Source organism: Rana temporaria, chromosome 11, assembly GCF_905171775.1.
Source record: "Rana temporaria chromosome 11, aRanTem1.1, whole genome shotgun sequence".
NCBI lineage: Eukaryota > Metazoa > Chordata > Amphibia > Anura > Ranidae > Rana > Rana temporaria.
Genome location: NC_053499.1, coordinates 108192631 through 108211848, shown reverse-complemented (window position 1 = coordinate 108211848; position 19218 = coordinate 108192631). Strand labels below are relative to the sequence as shown.

The following is a 19218-nucleotide window of genomic DNA, read 5'->3' as shown; positions in this document are numbered from 1 at the left end:
GTAGAAGATGATCCCCCTGTCCAGTAAGTGCCTCAAAATGTCAGTCAACAGTTGTAACCAGCCTGATGGACTGAATTTTCTCATGTAATTAAGCAGTGTGACCAGAAAAGAAAATACCCCACATAGTGTGAACCCGTAAAATTATAGTAAAATGTAAAAAAAATTGGGAACACTCACATTTAAATAGATGAACAAGCGCTTGAAATTAACAGTATAGGCAGGGCAATGGCCCTTCTGATGCCTTTGCATTGCCTATACTGTTCATTTCAAGCGCTTGTTCATCTATTCAAATATGAGTGTTCCCATTTTTTTTTTTTTTTTTTACTATAATTTTACGGGTTCACAATATGTGTAGTATTTTCTTTTCTGGTCAAACTGCTTGATTACATGAAAAGACTCAATCCGTTACGCTGGTTACATTTGTTGACTGCCACTCTAAACCATCTACTGGACAGACGGACCATCTTCCACAATTATCTGAAATACAGGCGTAGAGGTCTCATGGATTGTTGTTTGCACCACAAGCCTTGTTGACTCATTGAGAGTCCCCTCACTTTACGTTACGAGGAACACGTTTTATTTTCTTTCAATCTAGTGCATTTCTTTTTATCACTGTTATCAGCTTTATGGACTTTTCAACTCATGATACAATAGCTTTCATAAAACATTATATGGACTTATATAGTGTTTAAGTTTTGTGGTCATTCACATCATCTCACACTATTTTTATTTTTTTTGCCGCATCAATTGTATTATTTTCTATCTACATAGTAATTTTACATTTATATATAAAAAAAGTCCTATTATGCCCCTGATCAATCAAAAAAAGTATTTTACCAGTTCACAACATCACCTCCATACTATGACAGGCAGCATTTACAGCCTCCTTGAAACCAGTGAGCTCCTCACAACTTTGCATGCGTGAACACCACCCATAGAGGTTAAACTTCAAAGCAGTTCCTATGTATAATTACCACATTAAAAGTGTAAAAAATGTGACAAGATAAAATATTTTTAGTTGTGTGCAAGTTTGTACTATCATTTTGTTTGGTCCGGGTTCATAATACTGATTTCTACCTTAAGCTTACCTTCACCTCACAAATACTGTCCTTCACAGCCCTTTGCACTCTCTTTGATTGATTTTTAAATTACAGAGAGCAAAAAATGTTGTAATGACATGATGTTCATTGTAAGTTGTGCAAATAATACTACACATCTTTGTATTAGGTTCAGTAATGATGATTTGGCTCCTCCTGATATTATTCCTCAGCCAGACCCATCAAGAGATGAACTGGTGAGTTTCACATCTTTTTGTTCTCATCATTATCTCTCTTCTATAAAATGAGTTACTAAATTAAATATATTAAAAAGGGGGGAACTAATGCGCATACCAAAGGCAAATAGTCTAAAACCTAAAATAAATAGCAGCAGCCACCTAAAAATTTTCGCACATAGATAGTAATATTAAAAAGAAGAAGGTAGGGGGCACTCACTGACTGAATAACTATGTAACTAAATGGGTGAACAGTAGGATAATTGATAAAATAAAAACTGATCAATTAATAAAATGTCCAAACAAATCCAAAACATGCAATTCCAGTGCAAAAGTAAACCAAGTGGGCAAGTGGAAAAAAAAAAAGTGGTGAAATAGGAAATCAGTAACCCATATAAGACAGGTGGATAAAAATCCAGTAAATAAATAAATATATAAATGTGCAACTGACAAAAATCAATGTGCATAAGGGTGGAAAAGTCTGGTACAAAATAAACTCTTCAAAAAAGTTCATATTTCATAATGATGTGCAATAAACTCCAAAAGTGCAAGCAGGCAATCTTCACAGGATCACGGTGATTACAAAAGTGCAGGTGCTGTTTCTTCCAGTGCAGGTGCTAAAAACAGTTTCCCCCAGCCCCTCACCTTAATAGGCTAAAATGAAAGCCTTGCTGCAATATCTCTTTTCTACTGATTACTGCTCTCTTCTCAGCTCCTGATTTCACATGCACAGCAGGCTTACACATACATGTTCCTGATGTGATCCAATAACCCACAGATCCACAGATCCAAACACGGCCAGCCTCCTCACATCAGCTCACAATAACATAGAGGAGAGAAAGGAGCCCTCCATAGTGCAGTAGGTTAAAAAGGGGGGATTTATTAAACATAAAAATCACACTTACAATAAAGCAGAGAATCGTCAGCATGGTAAACATATGAACTTCCAGTCTCCGCCGCGACCAGAAGTGAGTCACCACGGATTCCAAGTCCTTCACGCGTATCATGACAGACTACGTTACTTTCTCAAAAGGATGAGAAAGTGACGTAGTCTGTCACGATACGCGTAAAGGACTTGGAAGCCGTGGTGACTCACTTCTGGTTGCGGCCGAGACTGGAAGTTCATATGTTTATAACGCAGAAGATTCTCTGCTTTATTGTAAGTGTGATTTTAATAAATCCCCCTTTTTAACCTACTCCACTATGGATATGTTATTGTGAGCTGATGTGAGGAGGCTGGCCGTGTTTGGAGCTGTGGATCTGTGTTTGGAGCTGTGGATCTGTGGGTTATTGGATCACGTCAGGAACTTGTGTGTGTAAGCCTGCTGTGCATGTGAATAGTGATGTCGCGAACCTAAAATTTTGCGTTCGCGAACGGCGATTGCGAACTTCCGCATATGTTCGCGAATGCTCGAACCGGGTGAACCGCCATAGACTTTAATGGGCAGGCGAATTTTAAAACCCACAGGGACTCTTTCCGGCCACAATAATGATGGAAAAGTTGTTTTAAGGGGAATAACACCTGGACTGTGGCATGCCGGAGGGGGATCCATGGCAAAACTCCCATGGAAAATTACGTAGTTGTCGCAGAGTCCGTTTTTAATCCATAAAGGACATAAATCACCTAACATTCATAAATTGTTTGGAATAACGTGCTTTAAAACATCAAGTATGATGTTATATCGATCAGGTAGTGTAAGGCTTAGGGTTAGGGTTACAGATAGGGTTAGGGTTAGGGTAACCGATAGGGTTGGGGTTAGGGTTAGGGTAACAGATAGGGTTAGGGTTAGGGTTACAGATAGGGTTAGGGCAACATATAGGGTTAGGGTAGGGTTAGGGTTACAGACAGGGTAAGGGTTACAGATAGGGTTAGGATTAGGGTTACAGTCTCTAACCCTAACCCTATCTGTAACCCTAACCCTATCTGTAACCCTAACCCTATCTGTAACCCTAACCCTGTCTGTAATAGGGTTAGGGTTCACAGTGACAGACCAAACTCTGACAGATCAAACTCCCCGTTTAACGCACCGCAAACACCTGCAAACAGTCCATTAGCACAACCGCAAACTCCCCATTTGCACATACTATTCTATTGCAGTCAATTTTTGTTTTTTTTTAAATGTTATCTACTGTGCCACCAAGATAGATGAGTGGTGGGTGGCACTGGGCACAGTGTACGCTGTACCCCTGACACACGCTGGCAGCCAGGCAACTGACTACAATTATATTGCAGTAATAATTTTTATTAATTTTTTTAAATGTTATGTACTGTGCCACCAAGATAGATGAGTGGTGGGTGGCACTGGGCACATTGTACTTTGTTCCCTGACACACACTGCCAGCCAGGCAACTGACTACTATTATATTGCAGTAATACATTTTTTTTTTAAATGTTATCTACTGTGCCACCAAGATAGATGAGTGGTGGGTGGCACTGGGCACAGTGTACGCTGTGATCCTGACACACACGCTGCATTGCAGGCAACTGCAATTAGATTATAGGAAAAAAAAAGAAAGCAGACTGATATGCTAGCCCTAAAAAGGACTTTTTGGGGTGCTGTCCTTACAGCAGAGATCAGATGAGTCTTTCAGGACTGGAGTGGACACTGAAAACACTAGCCTAGCTATAGATTTGCCTATAAATTCAGCAGCAGCAACACTATCCCTCCTCTCACTAAGAATGCAGGTTCAGAATGAATCTAAAATGGATGCTGCCCGAGAGGTGGGAGGGTCAGGGAGGGAGGGTATGCTGCTGATTGGCTAGAATGTGTCTGCTGACTGTGAGGTAGAGGGTCAAAGTTTGCTCAATGATAATTAATAGGAGGCGGATCGAACAGCGCATATGTTCGCGCACATCGGCGAATGCGAACACGCAAAAAAATTGCCGCGAATTATTCGCCGGCGAACAGTTCTGTACATCTCTACATGTGAAATCAGGAGCTGGGACGGCAATGAGAAGAGAGCAGTAATCAGTCCTTAAGAGATATTGCAGCAAGGCTTTTATTAAAGCCTATTAAGGTGAGAGGCTGGGGGAAACTATTTTTAGCACCTGCACTTTTGTAATCACTGTGATCCTGTGAAGATTGCCTGCTTGCACTTTTGGAGTTGATTGCACATCATTATGAAATATGAACTTTTTTTAAGAATTTATTTTCTACCAGACTTTTCCACTTTTGCACCTTTATGCACATTGATTTTTGTCAGTTGCACATTTATATATTTATTTATTTATTTACTGGATTTTTAACCACCTGTCTTATATGGGTTACTGATTGCCTATTTCACCTCTTTTTTTTTTTTTCCACTTGGTTTACTTTTGCACTGGAATTGCATGTTTTGGATTTGTTTGGACATTTTATTAATTGATTAGTTCTTATTTTATAAATGATCCTACTGTTCACCCATGTAGTTACATAGTTATTCAGTCAGTGAGCGCCCCCTACCTTCTTCTTTTTACTAAATTAAATATGTTTGCTACCAAAGTTTCCTTGAAATACATTGTTGAAATGATGATTGTGTAATGGATTGTTTCTTCTGATTTTTATCTCCACTGAACTAAACTGTATGTTCCTTTGTATGCCCTAGATGATGTATGACGCTTTTGGGAAGTCCGTAGATGAGGTGTTGGAAACAGATGTGGTTCTTCCAGAGGAGGAAAGCACTGCACCTGCATCTTCTCAGGAACATGTTACTAACAGTAATATATATTTATATATCATTATATCTTTTCTCAGTGAAAAAAAAACTAATATTAAGCAGTGCACCACATGTCAAAATTATCAGCAGATTCATCAACCTCTGCTTATACATTTCTATAATATGCATTTAGTTTGAATTACTTAGAAGACTTAAATCAGATGATAAGCCCTGATTGCACAGTATTTATGCAACCACATTTTACTCATGGATACATAAACAAATTAATGTGCTTGGATATAGTTGAAAGAGAGCCCAACAGATCAGTCTCACAGCTGATGATTGTAGTTATTGGCAGTAATCACATGACAAAGTACTGGTGCTTCCCTTAGTCCCTTATTGTGAAGGAGAAGAGACAGAAAGTCAATTACACTGTGATAGGGTTGAGCGAACCCGAACTGTAAAGTTTTCAATTTGCTGTAAGTTCGGGTTCGGGTTCGGTGTTCGGCAATGTAATGGCACGCTGCAGGGCAGCCAATCAACATTCGTTTAACTCGTCGTGCGACCTAGAAGCCATCACAGCCATGCCTACTAATGACATGGCTGTGATTGGCAAGTGCAGCATGTGACCCGCCTCTATATAAGCTAGAGGCACACAGCACAGCACTTCACTCTGCTTTAGCAGGGAAAGGCTGGCGCTGCTGCTGCTCTGAGGGAGAGAATTAGATAGAAGTCAGACTGTCCTGCTTCAGAAATCAAATTACTCAGCGATCTACATATGTGCAAGTCACTCTGCTTTAGATACTTTAGGGAAAGGTTCCTGCCTTGTTTTGCCATTAGGGAGAGAAATAGATACGAGTCAGTCCTGCTTCAGAAATCAAATTAGACCAGCACTGCATATGTTACTGTGAGATATCTGCTTTAGATACTTTAAGGAAAGGTTCCTGCCTGGTTTTGCTTTTAGGGAGAGAAATAGATAGGAGTCAGTCCTGCTTCAGAAATCAAATTAGACCAGCACTGCATATGTTACTGTGAGATATCTGCTTTAGATACTTTAAGGAAAGGTTCCTGCCTGGTTTTGCTTTTAGGGAGAGAAATAGATAGGAGTCAGTCCTGCTTCAGAAATCAAATTAGACCAGCACTGCATATGTTACTGTCAGATACACCCTTTAGATACTTCTATTGTGCTATTCAAAAAACATTAATTTAGGGGAAAAAAATTAATTGCAGTGTTTCCACCATATCTGTACGTGTGAGATACACCCTTTAGATACTTTTCTTCTATTGTGCTATTCAAAAAACACCCATTTAGGGCAAAAATATATATTTTGCTGTGTTTTCTCCAGTGTTTGCAGTGTTTCCTCCATATCTGTACGTGTGAGATAAACACTTTAGCTACTGTTCTTCTATTTTGCTATTCAAAAAACACCCATTTAGGGCAAAAAAAAAATGTTTTGCAGTGTTTCCTCCAGTGTTTGCAGTGTTTCCTTCAGTGTTTCCTCCATATCTGTACGTGTGAGATAAACATTTTAGCTACTGTTCTTCTATTTTGCTATTCAAAAAACACCCATTTAGGGCAAACAAATATATTTTGCAGTGTTTCCTCCAGTGTTTGCAGTTTTTCCTCCATATCTGTACGTGTGAGATAAACACTTTAGATTCTGTTCTTCTATTGTGCTATTTAAAAAACACCCATTTGGGGCAAAAAAATAATTTTTGGTGCGTTTCCTGCATATCTGTACGTGTGAGATACACACTTTAGATACTGTTCTTCTATTGTGCTATTAAAAAAACACCCATTTAGGGCAAGATCCTACATTTGAGAAATATGAGGAGAACGTCAAATAAGGGACGTGGCCCCGGTCGTGGTGCTGCTGGTGGAGCTCCTGTTGCAGGGAGAGGACATGGTCGATCTGTGCCAGCTACACGCACAAGTGAAACACCTTCCTCAGGTGCGAGTAGGCTACAGAGCCTGCAGCGGTATTTGGTCGGGCCTAATCCGGCTCTACGAATGTTGAGGCTAGGAGCAGCACAGGCGATAGTAGATAGGGTTGCTGACAGTGCCTCCAGTTCCTTCACATTGTCTCCCAACCAGTCTTGTGCTGAAAGATCAGAGTTGGCCCCTGCAGCCGATGTCCATCAGTCTTTCACCTCACCCCCTTACAAATCAACCAAGCAGTCTGAGCCCCAAATCATGCAGCAGTCTCTTCTGCTTTTTGATGACTCTGTTAGCATGGTTTCCCAGGGCCATCCACCTAGCCCTGCCCCAGAAGTGGAAGAGATTGAGTGCACTGATGCCCAACCACTTATGTTTCAAGATGAGTACATGGAGGGACCATCACAGCACATCTCGGATGATGAAGAAACACAGTTGCCAACTGCTGCTGCTTTTGCAATTATGCAGACCGACAAGGAGGGCAGTGGTTAAGACTGGGTGGAAGATGATGTGGAGGACGATGAGGTCCTCGACCCCACATGGAATCAACCTCATGCAGGTGACCTGTGTAGTTCGGAGAAAGAGGCGGTGGTCGCACAGAGCCACTAGCACAGCAGAAGAGGGAGCAGGGTGCAAAAGCGGAGCCTCCGTCCCCTAGACAGTACGCCTGCTACTGCCCAATGCAGCAAGGGACCGAGCACACCAAAGCCAGGTCCAAGGAGTTCCCTAGCATGGCAGTTCTTCGGGATTCTCACCCTGCTGCTGCTCGCCTGTCAGCTCTGCAGCGTAACTTCGGCCTTCCTGCTCACCGCCTCATATGTGACATGCCCACAAGGTGGACCTCCACCTTGCACATGCTGGCCAGACTGTGCGAGCAGCAGCAGGCGATAGTGGAGTTTCAGCTGCAGCACGCACGCGTGAGTCGCTCTGTGGAACAGAAACACTTCACCACCAATAACTGGGCCTCCATGCGAGACATGTGTGCCTTGTTGCGCTGTTTCGAGTACTTCACCAACATGGCCAGTGCCGATGACGCCGTTCTCAGCGTTTCTATCCCAGTTCTATGCCTCCTTGAAAAAACGCTTCGGGCGATAATACAAGAGGATGTGGCACAGGAGGAGGAGGAATCGGGATCATTTCCAAGGCTTTCAGGGCAATCATTCACAAGTGGCTCCGAGGGTGGGTTCCTGCACCAACAAACGCCAGGTCCACAATTGTCCAGCAAGGGCACAGTTCTGGAGGATAACAAGGTGGAGGATGAGGAGGAGATGGAGGAGGAGGAACCATGTTCACAGCAGGGTGGCACCCAGACCAGCTCATGGCCATCACTGGTACGTGGCTGGGGGGATACAGAGGACACAGACGATACACCTCCCACAGAGGACAGCTTTTTGTTGCCTCTGGGCAGCCTGGCACACATGAGCAATTACATACTGCAGTGTTTTCACAACGACCGCCGTGTTGCCCACATTTTACCAGGTGCTGATTACTGGGTGGCCACACTGCTGGATCCCCGTTACAAGGACAATGTACCATCCTTAATTCCCTCACTGGAGCATGATTGCAGGATGCGCGAGTACAAGCGCTGCTGGTGGAATTCCCACCTGACAGCGGGGGCACAGTGGAAGCACAAGGCAAAGGCAGAGGAGGAGGAAGAGGTCGCCAATGCAGCCGGGGCACCGCCAGCACCTCAGAAGGCAGGATTAGCATGGCCGAAATGTGGAAAAGCTTTGTCAGCACGCCACAACAACCAGCACCACCAGCTGATATGGAACTTTTTAGCAGGAGGCAGCATTTCACCAACATGGTGGAGCAGTATGTGTGCACACGCCTACACGTACTGAATGACGGGTCTGCCCCCTTAAACTTCTGGGTCTCCAAATTTGGCACATGGCCTGAGCTTGCCCTTTATGCCTTGGAGGTGCTGGCCTGCCCTGCAGCCAGTGTATTATCTGAACGTGTATTTAGCACGGCAGGGGGCGTTATCACAGACAAGCGCAGCCGCCTGTCCAGAGCCAATGTGGACAAGCTCACGTTCATTAAAATGAACCAGGCATGGATCCCACAGGACTTGTCCGTACCTTGTGCAGAATAGACACGTATACCGGCCTTGCCCAGCCATTCTTGTATTTCTGATCTTTCTCACTCTTTTGGGGTGTGCCCTCGTCCTCCTCCAACGGCGCTTCCACCTACACCGCCACATCCACCGCCACCTCAACCACCTACTCCATATGGACCTCGTCCTCCTAGGTCAATATTATTTATTTTTTATTTTTAGGTATTTTATGTTATTTTAAGTTATTTCCCTATCCACATTTGTTTGCAGAGTACTTGCCATGCTCTTACCATCATTTTGCCGCCATTTGCAGCCCTCTAGCCCTTTCCATTACCTTTTTAGAGACATTTTAGTACTCAAAAGTTCGGGTCCCCATTGACTTCAATGGGGTTCGGGGTTAAGTTCGGGTCAAGTTCGGGTCCCGAACCCAGACTTTTTTCCGAAGTTCGGCCGAACCCGTCGAACCCGAACATCCAGGTGTCCGCTCAACTCTAACTGTGATTAATAACACCATAACTGACTGAAAGAAAAATATGTCTTCATCTTTTGACCTTCAAGGCACAAATTACCCAATTCATGAAGCTATTAATGGGTTAATAGGATTTGTATTAAGGTGTCCGTTTAGTAAACTGAGAAGTTTTTTCTCAGTTCAGTTCTCAGCAGTTCTCAGAGGAAAATTATGTAAAAGTGGGTGGGCTGCCTGTAATCTCGTGAGATATTGTGAGATTACAGTTCAGCTAAATTCAAAAAGTGAAACTAAGGTTTAAAAATATATATATGTATATATATATATATATATATATATATATATATATATATATATATATATATATATTATATATATATATATATATATATATATATATATATATATATATATATACAGTACTGTGTATATATACACATGTGTGTGTATTTATATATACACACACACATATATATATATATATATATATATATATATATATATATATGCATGAATATATATATTAATGTGTTTGTATACATATACATATATACTGTATATATATATGTGTGTGTGTAAACATATTTATAAGTACGATATATTTATTTTTTATTATATATATGTGTGTATTTTTTTGAGCAGTGTATATACACTGTGGGGCAGATCCACATACATCTGCGCCGGGCGCAGCGTATGTAAGATACGCTACGCCGCTGTAACTTACTTTGCTTTTGTTTGAATCCTCAACTAATTCACGCCGTAAGTTACGGCGGCGTAGTGTATCTCTCGCGGCGTAAGGGCGCAGAATTCAAATGGATCTAATGGGGGCGTGTTTTATGTTAATACGTTGTGACCCAACGTAAACAACGTTTTTTTGGAACTGGCATGCGCCGTCCCTTGGGGTATCCCAGTGCGCATGCTTGAAATTAAACCGGAACCCGCCAAATCCCTATTCGTGAACGACTTGCGCAAACTACGTAAAAAATTCAAAATTGTACACGGGAAATACGGCCATACTTAACATTGAGTATGCCTCAGTATAGCAGCTTTAACTATACGCCGGAAAAAGCCGAACGCAAACGACAGAAAAAAAAGCGACGGGCCGACGTACGTTCGTGGATCGCTGTAAATAGCTCATTCGCATACTCGACGTGGATTACGACTGGAACGCCACCTAGCGGCCGCCGAAAAATTGCATCTTAGATCTGACGGTGTACGAAGACTTACGCCTGTCGGATCGAGCCGAGATGCCGTCGTATCTTGTTTTGAGAATTCAAAACAAAGATACGACGCAGGAATTTTGAAATTACACCGGCGTATCAATCGATACGCCGGCGTAATTTCTTTGTGGATCTGCCCCTATATATATATATATATATATATATATATATATATATATAAAATATATATATGTGTATATATATATATATATATATATATATATATATATATATATATATATATATATATATAGTGTATATACGCTGCTCAAAAAAATTAAAGGAACCCCTTTGAATCGGAACTCCTGGTATATTGATCTGGTCAATTAAGTAGCAGAGGGGGAGGGGTGTATACAGAGGGGGAGGGGTGTATACAGAGGGGTTTGTTAATCAGTTTCAGCTGCTTTGCTGTTAATTGAAATTAACAACAGGTGCACCAGATGGGCAACAATGAGACGACCTCCAAAACAGGAATGTTTTTTCAGGTGGAGGTGTCTGACATTTTTTTTCCCTACTCATCTTTTCTGACTGTTTTTCATTAGTTTTGCATTTGGCTAGGGTCAGTGTCACTACTGGTAGCACGAGGAGATACTTAGACTCTATAAAGTTTGCACAGGCAGTCCAACTCCTCCAGGATGGCACACGTGTCATTGCCAGAAGGTTTGCCGTGTCTCCCAGCACAGTCTCAAGAGCATGGAGGAGATTCCAGGAGACAGGCAGTTACTCTAGGAGAGCTGGACAGAGTCGTAAAAGGTCCTTAACCCATCAGCAGGACCGGTATCTGCTCCTTTGTGCAAGGAGGAACAGGATGAGCACTGCCAGAGCCCTACAAAATGACCTGCAGCAGGTCACTGGTGTGAATGTCTCTGACCAAACAGAAACAGACTTCATGGGGGTGGCCTGAGGGCCCGACATCCTCTAGTGTGCTCTGTGCTCACTGTGGAGCTTGATTGGTATTTTCCATTGAACACCAGAATTGGCAGGTGCACCATGCTTTTTTGCAGATGAGAGCAGGTTCACCCTGAGCATATGTGACAGACGTGAAAGGGTCTGGAGAAGCCGTGGAGAACTTTATGCTGCCTGTAACATCGTTCAGCATGACTGGTTTGGTGAAGGGTCAGTGATGGTCTGGGGAGGCATATCCATGGAGGGACGCACAGACCTCTACAGGCTACACAATGGCACCCTGACTGCCATTAGGTATCGGAATGAAATCCTTGGACCCATACGCTGGTGCAGTGGGTCCTGGATTCCTCCTGGTGCACGACAATGCCCGGCCTCATGTGGCGAGAGCATGCAGCCAGTTCCTGGAGGATGAAGAAATTGATACCATTAAATGGCCCCCACGCTCACCTGACCTAAATCCAAAAGAACACCTCTGGGACATTATGTTTCGGTCCATCCGGTGCCTCCAAGTTGCACCTCAGTCTGTTCAGGAGCTCAGTGATGCTTTGTTCCAGATCTGGGAGGAAATACCCCAGGACACCATCCGTCGTCTCATTAGGAGCATGCCCTGATGTTGTCAGGCATGCATACAAGCACTTGGGGGGTCATACAAACTACTGAGGACCAAATTTCAGCAAAAGGGACTAGCTTGCTGCATAATTTTTTTGTCTTTGATTTCAGCCTTCTGTAGGTGGATAATCTTCATTTCCATCAAATGATGTGCCATCCTTTCATTCCTAACACAATACCCAGTCCATAACAGTATAGATATTCAGCATGAGATTTTTGCCTGTTGAGATCTGATATGTTTTCAAAGCGTTCCTTTAATTTTTTTGAGCAGTGTGTATGTATGTATGTATGTATGTATATGTGTGTGTATATATATATATATATATATATATATATATATATATACTTGTGTGTGTGTGTATGTATGTATATATATATATGTTGTATATGTTGTTAATATTCATTTTTAACCCATTGGTGCTGATATTAGGAAGAAATAAGCCTTCTTCCCCTAATCGCACCAGCTTCTTTCCCAGATTCTCTACCTCTGAGCTGGTGAATCTGGAAGGGAGATATTTCATTGGAACGGCTGTGGGATCTTCAGATCTCACTTTAATAAACTGGCCGTTTGTGACAAACAAACATGTTCTCTGTTCCTCATCTCAGCATATTAAACCGGCAATGGTCTGAAATAAGCAGTAATCATCATGATCTCGGCTTATCACGGTTTATAAAAAGGACACCTAATTCTTCATAAAGATGTCAATTCAGCTCAGTGGTCATGTTATAAAGTGGATTCTTTTATTTCTGTATTTAATTACTAACTGACTGTAAAGTGCATATTGTAGTCTAAAAACTGTGCTGATTTGTTGGTTGACCCTAGTGCAATAAGGGGTACTAGGCCCAGTTATTTCCAGTTATGGTGATCTTTGTATGACATTACAGATTAGTGGAAGGCCCCATACACACCATAGAATCTATCCGCAGATAAATCCCATCAAATGGGTTTCTGCGGATAGATTCTATGGTGTGTACACTCCGTCGGATATTTATCCGCGGATAAATCTCCCCTGGGATGGATTTCCAGCAGATGGATATTTGCTGACATGCTCAACAAATCCATCTGCTGGAATCCATTCCAACGGATGGATCCGCTCGTCTGTACAGACTTACCGGATCCATCCTTCCAAAGGGATTCCCCGCACGCGTCGTAATGATTTGACGCATGCGTGGAATTCCTTATATGACAGCGTCGCGCCCGTCGCCGCGTCATAATAGCGGCGACGGCGCGACACGTCATCGGCAGAGGATTTCAGCGCGGATTTCAATGCGATGGTGTGTACACGCCATCGCATAGAAATCTTCTGAAATCCTCGAGAGGATTTATCCGCGGATACGGTCCGCTGGACCGTATCTGCGGATAAATCCTCTCGTGTGTATGGGGCCTAAGATTCTGATGACAATGTTGTTCAATTAACACTGCCAAGTAATCAGAAGAGAAAAACAGTAATTTTGGTTCATTCTATTTAACTTTGCAACTTTCTTGTATAGGCTGCTCATATAGATGAAAACATCACTGGGTTTCCATTTTAATTACAATAAAATGTGGTTTAAACACCCACATTCATTACCAACAAGGTTGAAATCTGGTGTAAGTGAATGCAATGGGGTAGAATCATAGTAAAGCTTTTATTGGTCTGTTGCCAACATGTTTGAATGAACCATCTTCATTATGGCTACAGAGTAAAACATGTTGTGCATGTACACAGCTCCTGGGTGCAGCCTCCTCAGCTGGCGCTGAGTGTCTGTTTTTCAAGCTCTATATTATTACACTTAGGCCCTGTACACACGATCAGTCCAAACCGATGAAAACGGACTGAAGTTCAGTTTCATCGGTTCATCAGTTAAAAAAACGATCGAGTCCAATGCGGTGACGTAAAACACAACGACGTGCTGAAAAAAATGAAGTTCAATGCTTCCAAGCATGCGTCAACTAGATTCTGAGCATGCCCGGGTTTGGAACCGATGCGTTTGCGTACTAACCATCAGTTTTGACCCATCGGTCCAATTTTAAAGCAAGTTCTCTGTTTCTAGACTGAAGGACTACAGACCGATGGGGCGTACACACGGTCTGTTTGGACCGATGAAACTGAACTTCAGTCCGTTTTCATCGGTTTGGACTGATCGTGTGTACGAGGCCTTAGTGTAAAACCTGTCTGTTTTTTTTTTGTTTTTTTTTTGCTGTCTGTGTCTCTGTTGGGGAGATTTACCACCCAATGCTATTCCAGTGGCAGTTACCAAGAGATGAAGGGAGGAACAAACTTTCTGGAAATAACACATTTCTTGGGGAAAGGTTCCTTTGAGTAAAGATGCCACCGAAAGTCCCCATGCACACAGGGCGTTTTTACAGTTGCTTTTACCAGCGTCAGACATTTGTTTTTGTTTTTTTGCAGCTGTTTTTTTGCAGCTTAAAAATGCATGTTATTATATTGAACACACAGGCTTTTAGGAGCTGTAAGTGGCATAGGCATTTTCAAGCTGCAAAAAAAAAAACACGTTCTAAGGACCAGCGTTACTGCTGTAAAAATGTCTGACATTGCTAAAGGCTGCTAAACTAGGTTGACCAGACATCCCCAGTTTCAGGGGACAGTCCCCTGATTGAGGACACTGTCCCCGGACCAAGTCTGTCCCTAGTTTTGTTGAGAGATTGGATTTAATAGGGGGCAGGGGCAATTTCTAAGACAGTTAGTGCAGAATAAAAAAAATTGAATTGCACACCCCCGCTCCGCTGTGCCTACTAGCATAAGGGGGTTGTATTTTTACCATTATCTGTGCCCCTTTCTGATGATCATGTGCTGGTCGGAGTGGAGGGAATATTTCTTCAGTTTCGGGCGCAAATCCTGGCCAGCCACCTGCCTTGCCTTCCCTGGTGGAGTGATCTTCCTCCGCTCCTCATCCAGTAGTAGCCGGGGCCCGAAGAGTAAGACTTGAGTGACTGTGAAGCGGGCGGCGACGGGCAGAAAGTGCTGATTGTTGCCATTACTAGTAAAGAAAAAATATGTCCCCGGATTTTCATTTTAAAAATCTGGTCACCGTATGTGGCCTAACGCTGGATACAGTGTTAAGCCTTGTCAAGCTGTTTTTTTTTTACATTGCCAACAGTTTGTGCAGCGCTTTACAATGTTAGGGCAGACAGTACAATTACAATACAATTGAATACTGAAGGAATCAGAGGGCCCTGCTCGTTAGAGCTTACACAGCGTGTGGTTCACAGCGTCTCCCCACAGGGATGTTGTCCCAAGGGAGGGGGCGAGCACACTCATTACCCCTAGCCAGAACGGCTCAGGTGATGGGGTCAAGCTTACTGAGGAAGAACAGGAAGTGAGAAAATCAGACAAAGAAGAAAAACATTTAGAAGGGAAATTGAAGGAAAAGGTAAGGGAACCAACAATGCACTAGCTTAAAGGAACCTATTTAGAAAATAAAAAACAAACCTTTACAACCCCTTTAATGAGGTGGTCACTGGTTGTAGACCAGGCGTTCAAGGCGTTTAGAGGAAAAGGGAAGCAAGGAGATTGTTAAGATTGGTAGGGTCCAATGATGGCTTTTTAAGTATGGGGGTGACCAGTGCATGTTTTAGAGCATTGGCGAAGATGCCAGAAGAGAGGGAGAGATTGGAGATGTGCGTTAGAGAGTGTAGAATAGAGTCAGAGGGTGACTGTAGTATTTGAGAGGCAATGGGGTCCAAATGACAGGTGGTTAGGTGGGCATTAGAAATGAGTTTAGCAACTTCGTCTATAGTATCAGGACTGCTGCTGGAGATGTCTCCTGAACCGGGGCACATTATTTCATATCTACTGGAGTTGGCCAGTCCTTCAAACTTACTGGCGGTCGGTCTGGGGGCTTCTCTGTCAGCTGTTCGAGGTGGATATTCCTTTCTCACCCAAATTCTTCTTACTGGACCTCTCCCCCTAAATGATCCAGTTTGACAAAAAAACTGTCCACACATATAGTAACAGCGGCCAGATGTCTAGTGGCTCTTCAGTGGAAACACCGTAACCCCCCCTGCACTTGCTGAAATTTATGCCAGAATTTATGATGTGGAGGTCATAGAGTCCATGTCGGCTAGATTGAGGAACCAAATTGATTAACACTCGGCAACATGGGATCCATGGCATTGACGGATGGACCCACCCTGATTACATGATACCCCCCTCCCACTCTGTATACCATCTGCACTCGGAGCCCAGTAGAGATGAGCCCAACTGACTGAGGTCTTTTCTCTACATCTCTCACCCTTCCTCTTTTCACTCCCCTTTTCACTTTTTCTTCTTTTTCCTCTTTGATTTTCTTTTATTTTGTTTTATTTATTCATTTATTTTTTTCTTCAAAAGCAGACCATGCATTATAGACAGCAAAGCACATCCTAATGGAATGTCTGATAGACGACTTTTTACTACTGTTTCCCTGATATTGCATTCCTTGGCTTTGTAGAGTTCTAATCAAACTAAATCTGCTACCGGACATTGGGGCTGATTTACTATTATCACTGCGCTGCGCCGGGTCATGGCTTAATTAGTACTCCGGGTGAAGCCTTAATTAGGCGCATGAACCAGCGTAGCAGCGGGCGCAATGCAAGTAATATGTAAAGCCGCCGCCGAACTCCCTATAGAAGTCTATGGGAGAAATCAAAAGTGTTCATTTTAAATGTTAATATGCAAGTTTTGTCCTAAAAAGTGTTTGGGGACCTGAGTCCTGCCCCAGGGGACATGTATCAATGCTTTTTTTTTTTTTTTAAACGGCCGTTTTTTCGGGAGCAGTGAATTTAATAATGCTTTAAGTGAAACAATAAAAGTGAAATATTCCTTTAAATTTCGTACCTAGGTGGGGTGTAAAGTCAGCATGTGAAATAGAGCATGTTTCCCACACTTAGAACTGTCCCTGCACAAAATGACATTCTGAAAGAAAAAAAAGGCATTTAAAATTCACTCGCGGCTATAATGAATTGTCGGCTCCCAGCAATTCTGAGAGGATTCATTCATAAAAAAAAAATGCGTGGGGGTCCCCCCGAATTCAATTACCAGGCCCTTCAGGTCTGGTATGGATATTAAGGGGAACCCCGCCGTAAAAAATAAAATAAATAAATGACGTGGGGTTCCCCCCAAATATCCATACCAGGCCCTTCAGGTCTGGTGTGGATTTTAAGGGGAACTCCACCCCAAATTTAAAAAAAAATGGCGTGGAGTCCCCCCAAAAATCCACACCAGACCCTTATCCGAGCACATTAACATGGCCAGCCGCAGAAAAGAGGGGGGGACAGAGTGCGGACCCCCCTCTCCTGAACCGTACCAGGCCACATGCCCTCAACATGGGGAGGATGTCCCCATGTTGATGGGGACAAGGGCCCTTATCCCCACAACCCTGGCCGGGGGTCTGCGAGCGGGGGGCTTATCGAAATCTGGAAGACCCCTTTAACAAAGAGGACCCCCAGATCCCGGCCCCCCCCTGTGTGAAATGGTAATGGGGTACATTGTACCTCTACCATTTCACCCCAAAAAAAGTGTCAAAAATGTTAAAAATGACAGTAGACGGTTTTTGACAATTCCTTTATTAATATCTTCTTTCCGCGCTTCTTCTTTTCTTCTTTCATTCGAGTTCCTTCCTCTATCTTCCTCTGCTTCTTTCTTGGGACTTTTCGTCCGCATCTTGCCCGGCATCTTCTTCCGTCTTCTTCTCCTTCCGTCGGCCTTCTCGTCTCCCATCTTCTTCTTCCTTCAATTTCAAGCGCAGCGTCCAGAAGAACAAGAAGATGCGGGACGAGAAGGCCGACGGAAGGAGAAGAAGATGGAAGAAGATGCCGGTCAAGATGCGGATGAGAAGTCCCAAGAAAGAAGCAGAGGAAGATGGAGGAAGAAACCCGAATGAAAGAAGAAAAGAAGAAAAGAAGAAGCTCGGAAAGAAGATATTAATAAAAGAATTGTCAAAAACCGGCTACTGTCATTTTTTACATTTTTGTCACTTTTTTTGGGTGAAATGGTAGAGGTACAATGTACCCCATTACCATTTCACACAGGGGGGGGGGCGGGATCTTGGGTTCCCTTTGTTAAAGGGGTCTTCCAGATTTCGATAAGCCCCCCGTCCGCAGACCCCCACAACCACTGGGCAAGGGTTGTGGGGATGAGGCCCTTGTCCCCATCAACATGGGGACATCCTCCCCATGTTGAGGGCATGCGGCCTGGTACGGTTCAGGAGAGGGGGGGCGCACTCTGTCCCCCCCTCTTTTCTGCGGCCGGCCAGGTTAACGTGCTCGGATAAGGGTCTGGTGTGGATTTTTGGGGGGACTCCACGCCATTTTTTTTTTACATTTGGGGTGGAGTTCCCCTTAAAATCCATACCAGACCTGAAGGGCCTGGTATGGATATTTAGGGGGAACCCCACGTAATTTTTTTTTTGGACGGCGGGGTTCCCCTTAATATCCATACCAGACCTGAAGGGCCTGGTAATTGAATTTGGAGGGACGTTTTTTTTTTTTTAGTTTTAATGAGCAATGACTATTCTTTATAGCCATGAGTACATTTAAATTACTTTTTTTTCACTTCTGAAATGACATCTTGTACAGGGACAGTTCTAAGCACGGGAGACATGCACTACTTCACAGGCATGTTATACCCCCCTCCCCCCCTGTATGAAATTTAAAGGAATATTTCACTTTTATTGTTTCACTTTAACCACTTCCATACCGCGCCTATTTTGGTACTTCTCTCCTTCATGTAAAAATTATATTTTGTTCCTGGGCAATTACTCAGGACCCCTAAACATTATATATATTTTTTTGGCAGACACCCTAGGGAATAAAGTGGCGGTCATTTTTTATTTTGTTTCCAACGGTATTTGCGCAATAATTTTTCAAACGCCTTTTTTTTTGGCCAAAAAAAAACGGTTTCATAAATTAAAAAATAACAAAGCAGTAAAGTTAGCCCAATTTTTATGGATAATGTGAAAGATGATGTTACACCGAGTAAATAGATACCTAACTTGTCACGCTTTAATATTGCACACACTCATGGAATGGCGCCAAACTTCAGGACTTAACAATCTCCATAGGCGACGCTTGTTTTTTTTTACAGGTTACCAGTTCAGAGTTACAGAGGAGGTCTAGTGCTAAAATTATTGCTC

The 19218-nt window shown here is 43.0% G+C and overlaps 1 protein-coding gene across 5 annotated transcripts in view; it reads left to right on the top strand.

The window, feature by feature from the left end:
• SIPA1 (signal-induced proliferation-associated 1) overlaps positions 1–19218 on the top strand; it is a 223442-nt gene that overhangs the window by 159295 nt on the left and 44929 nt on the right. For all 5 annotated transcript variants that reach the window (XM_040328809.1, XM_040328810.1, XM_040328811.1 and 2 more), the window contains 2 exons: positions 1228–1294; positions 4859–4970. In XM_040328809.1, coding sequence (XP_040184743.1) covers positions 1228–1294; positions 4859–4970 — 179 coding nt within the window. The remainder of the gene's footprint in view (positions 1–1227; positions 1295–4858; positions 4971–19218) is intronic.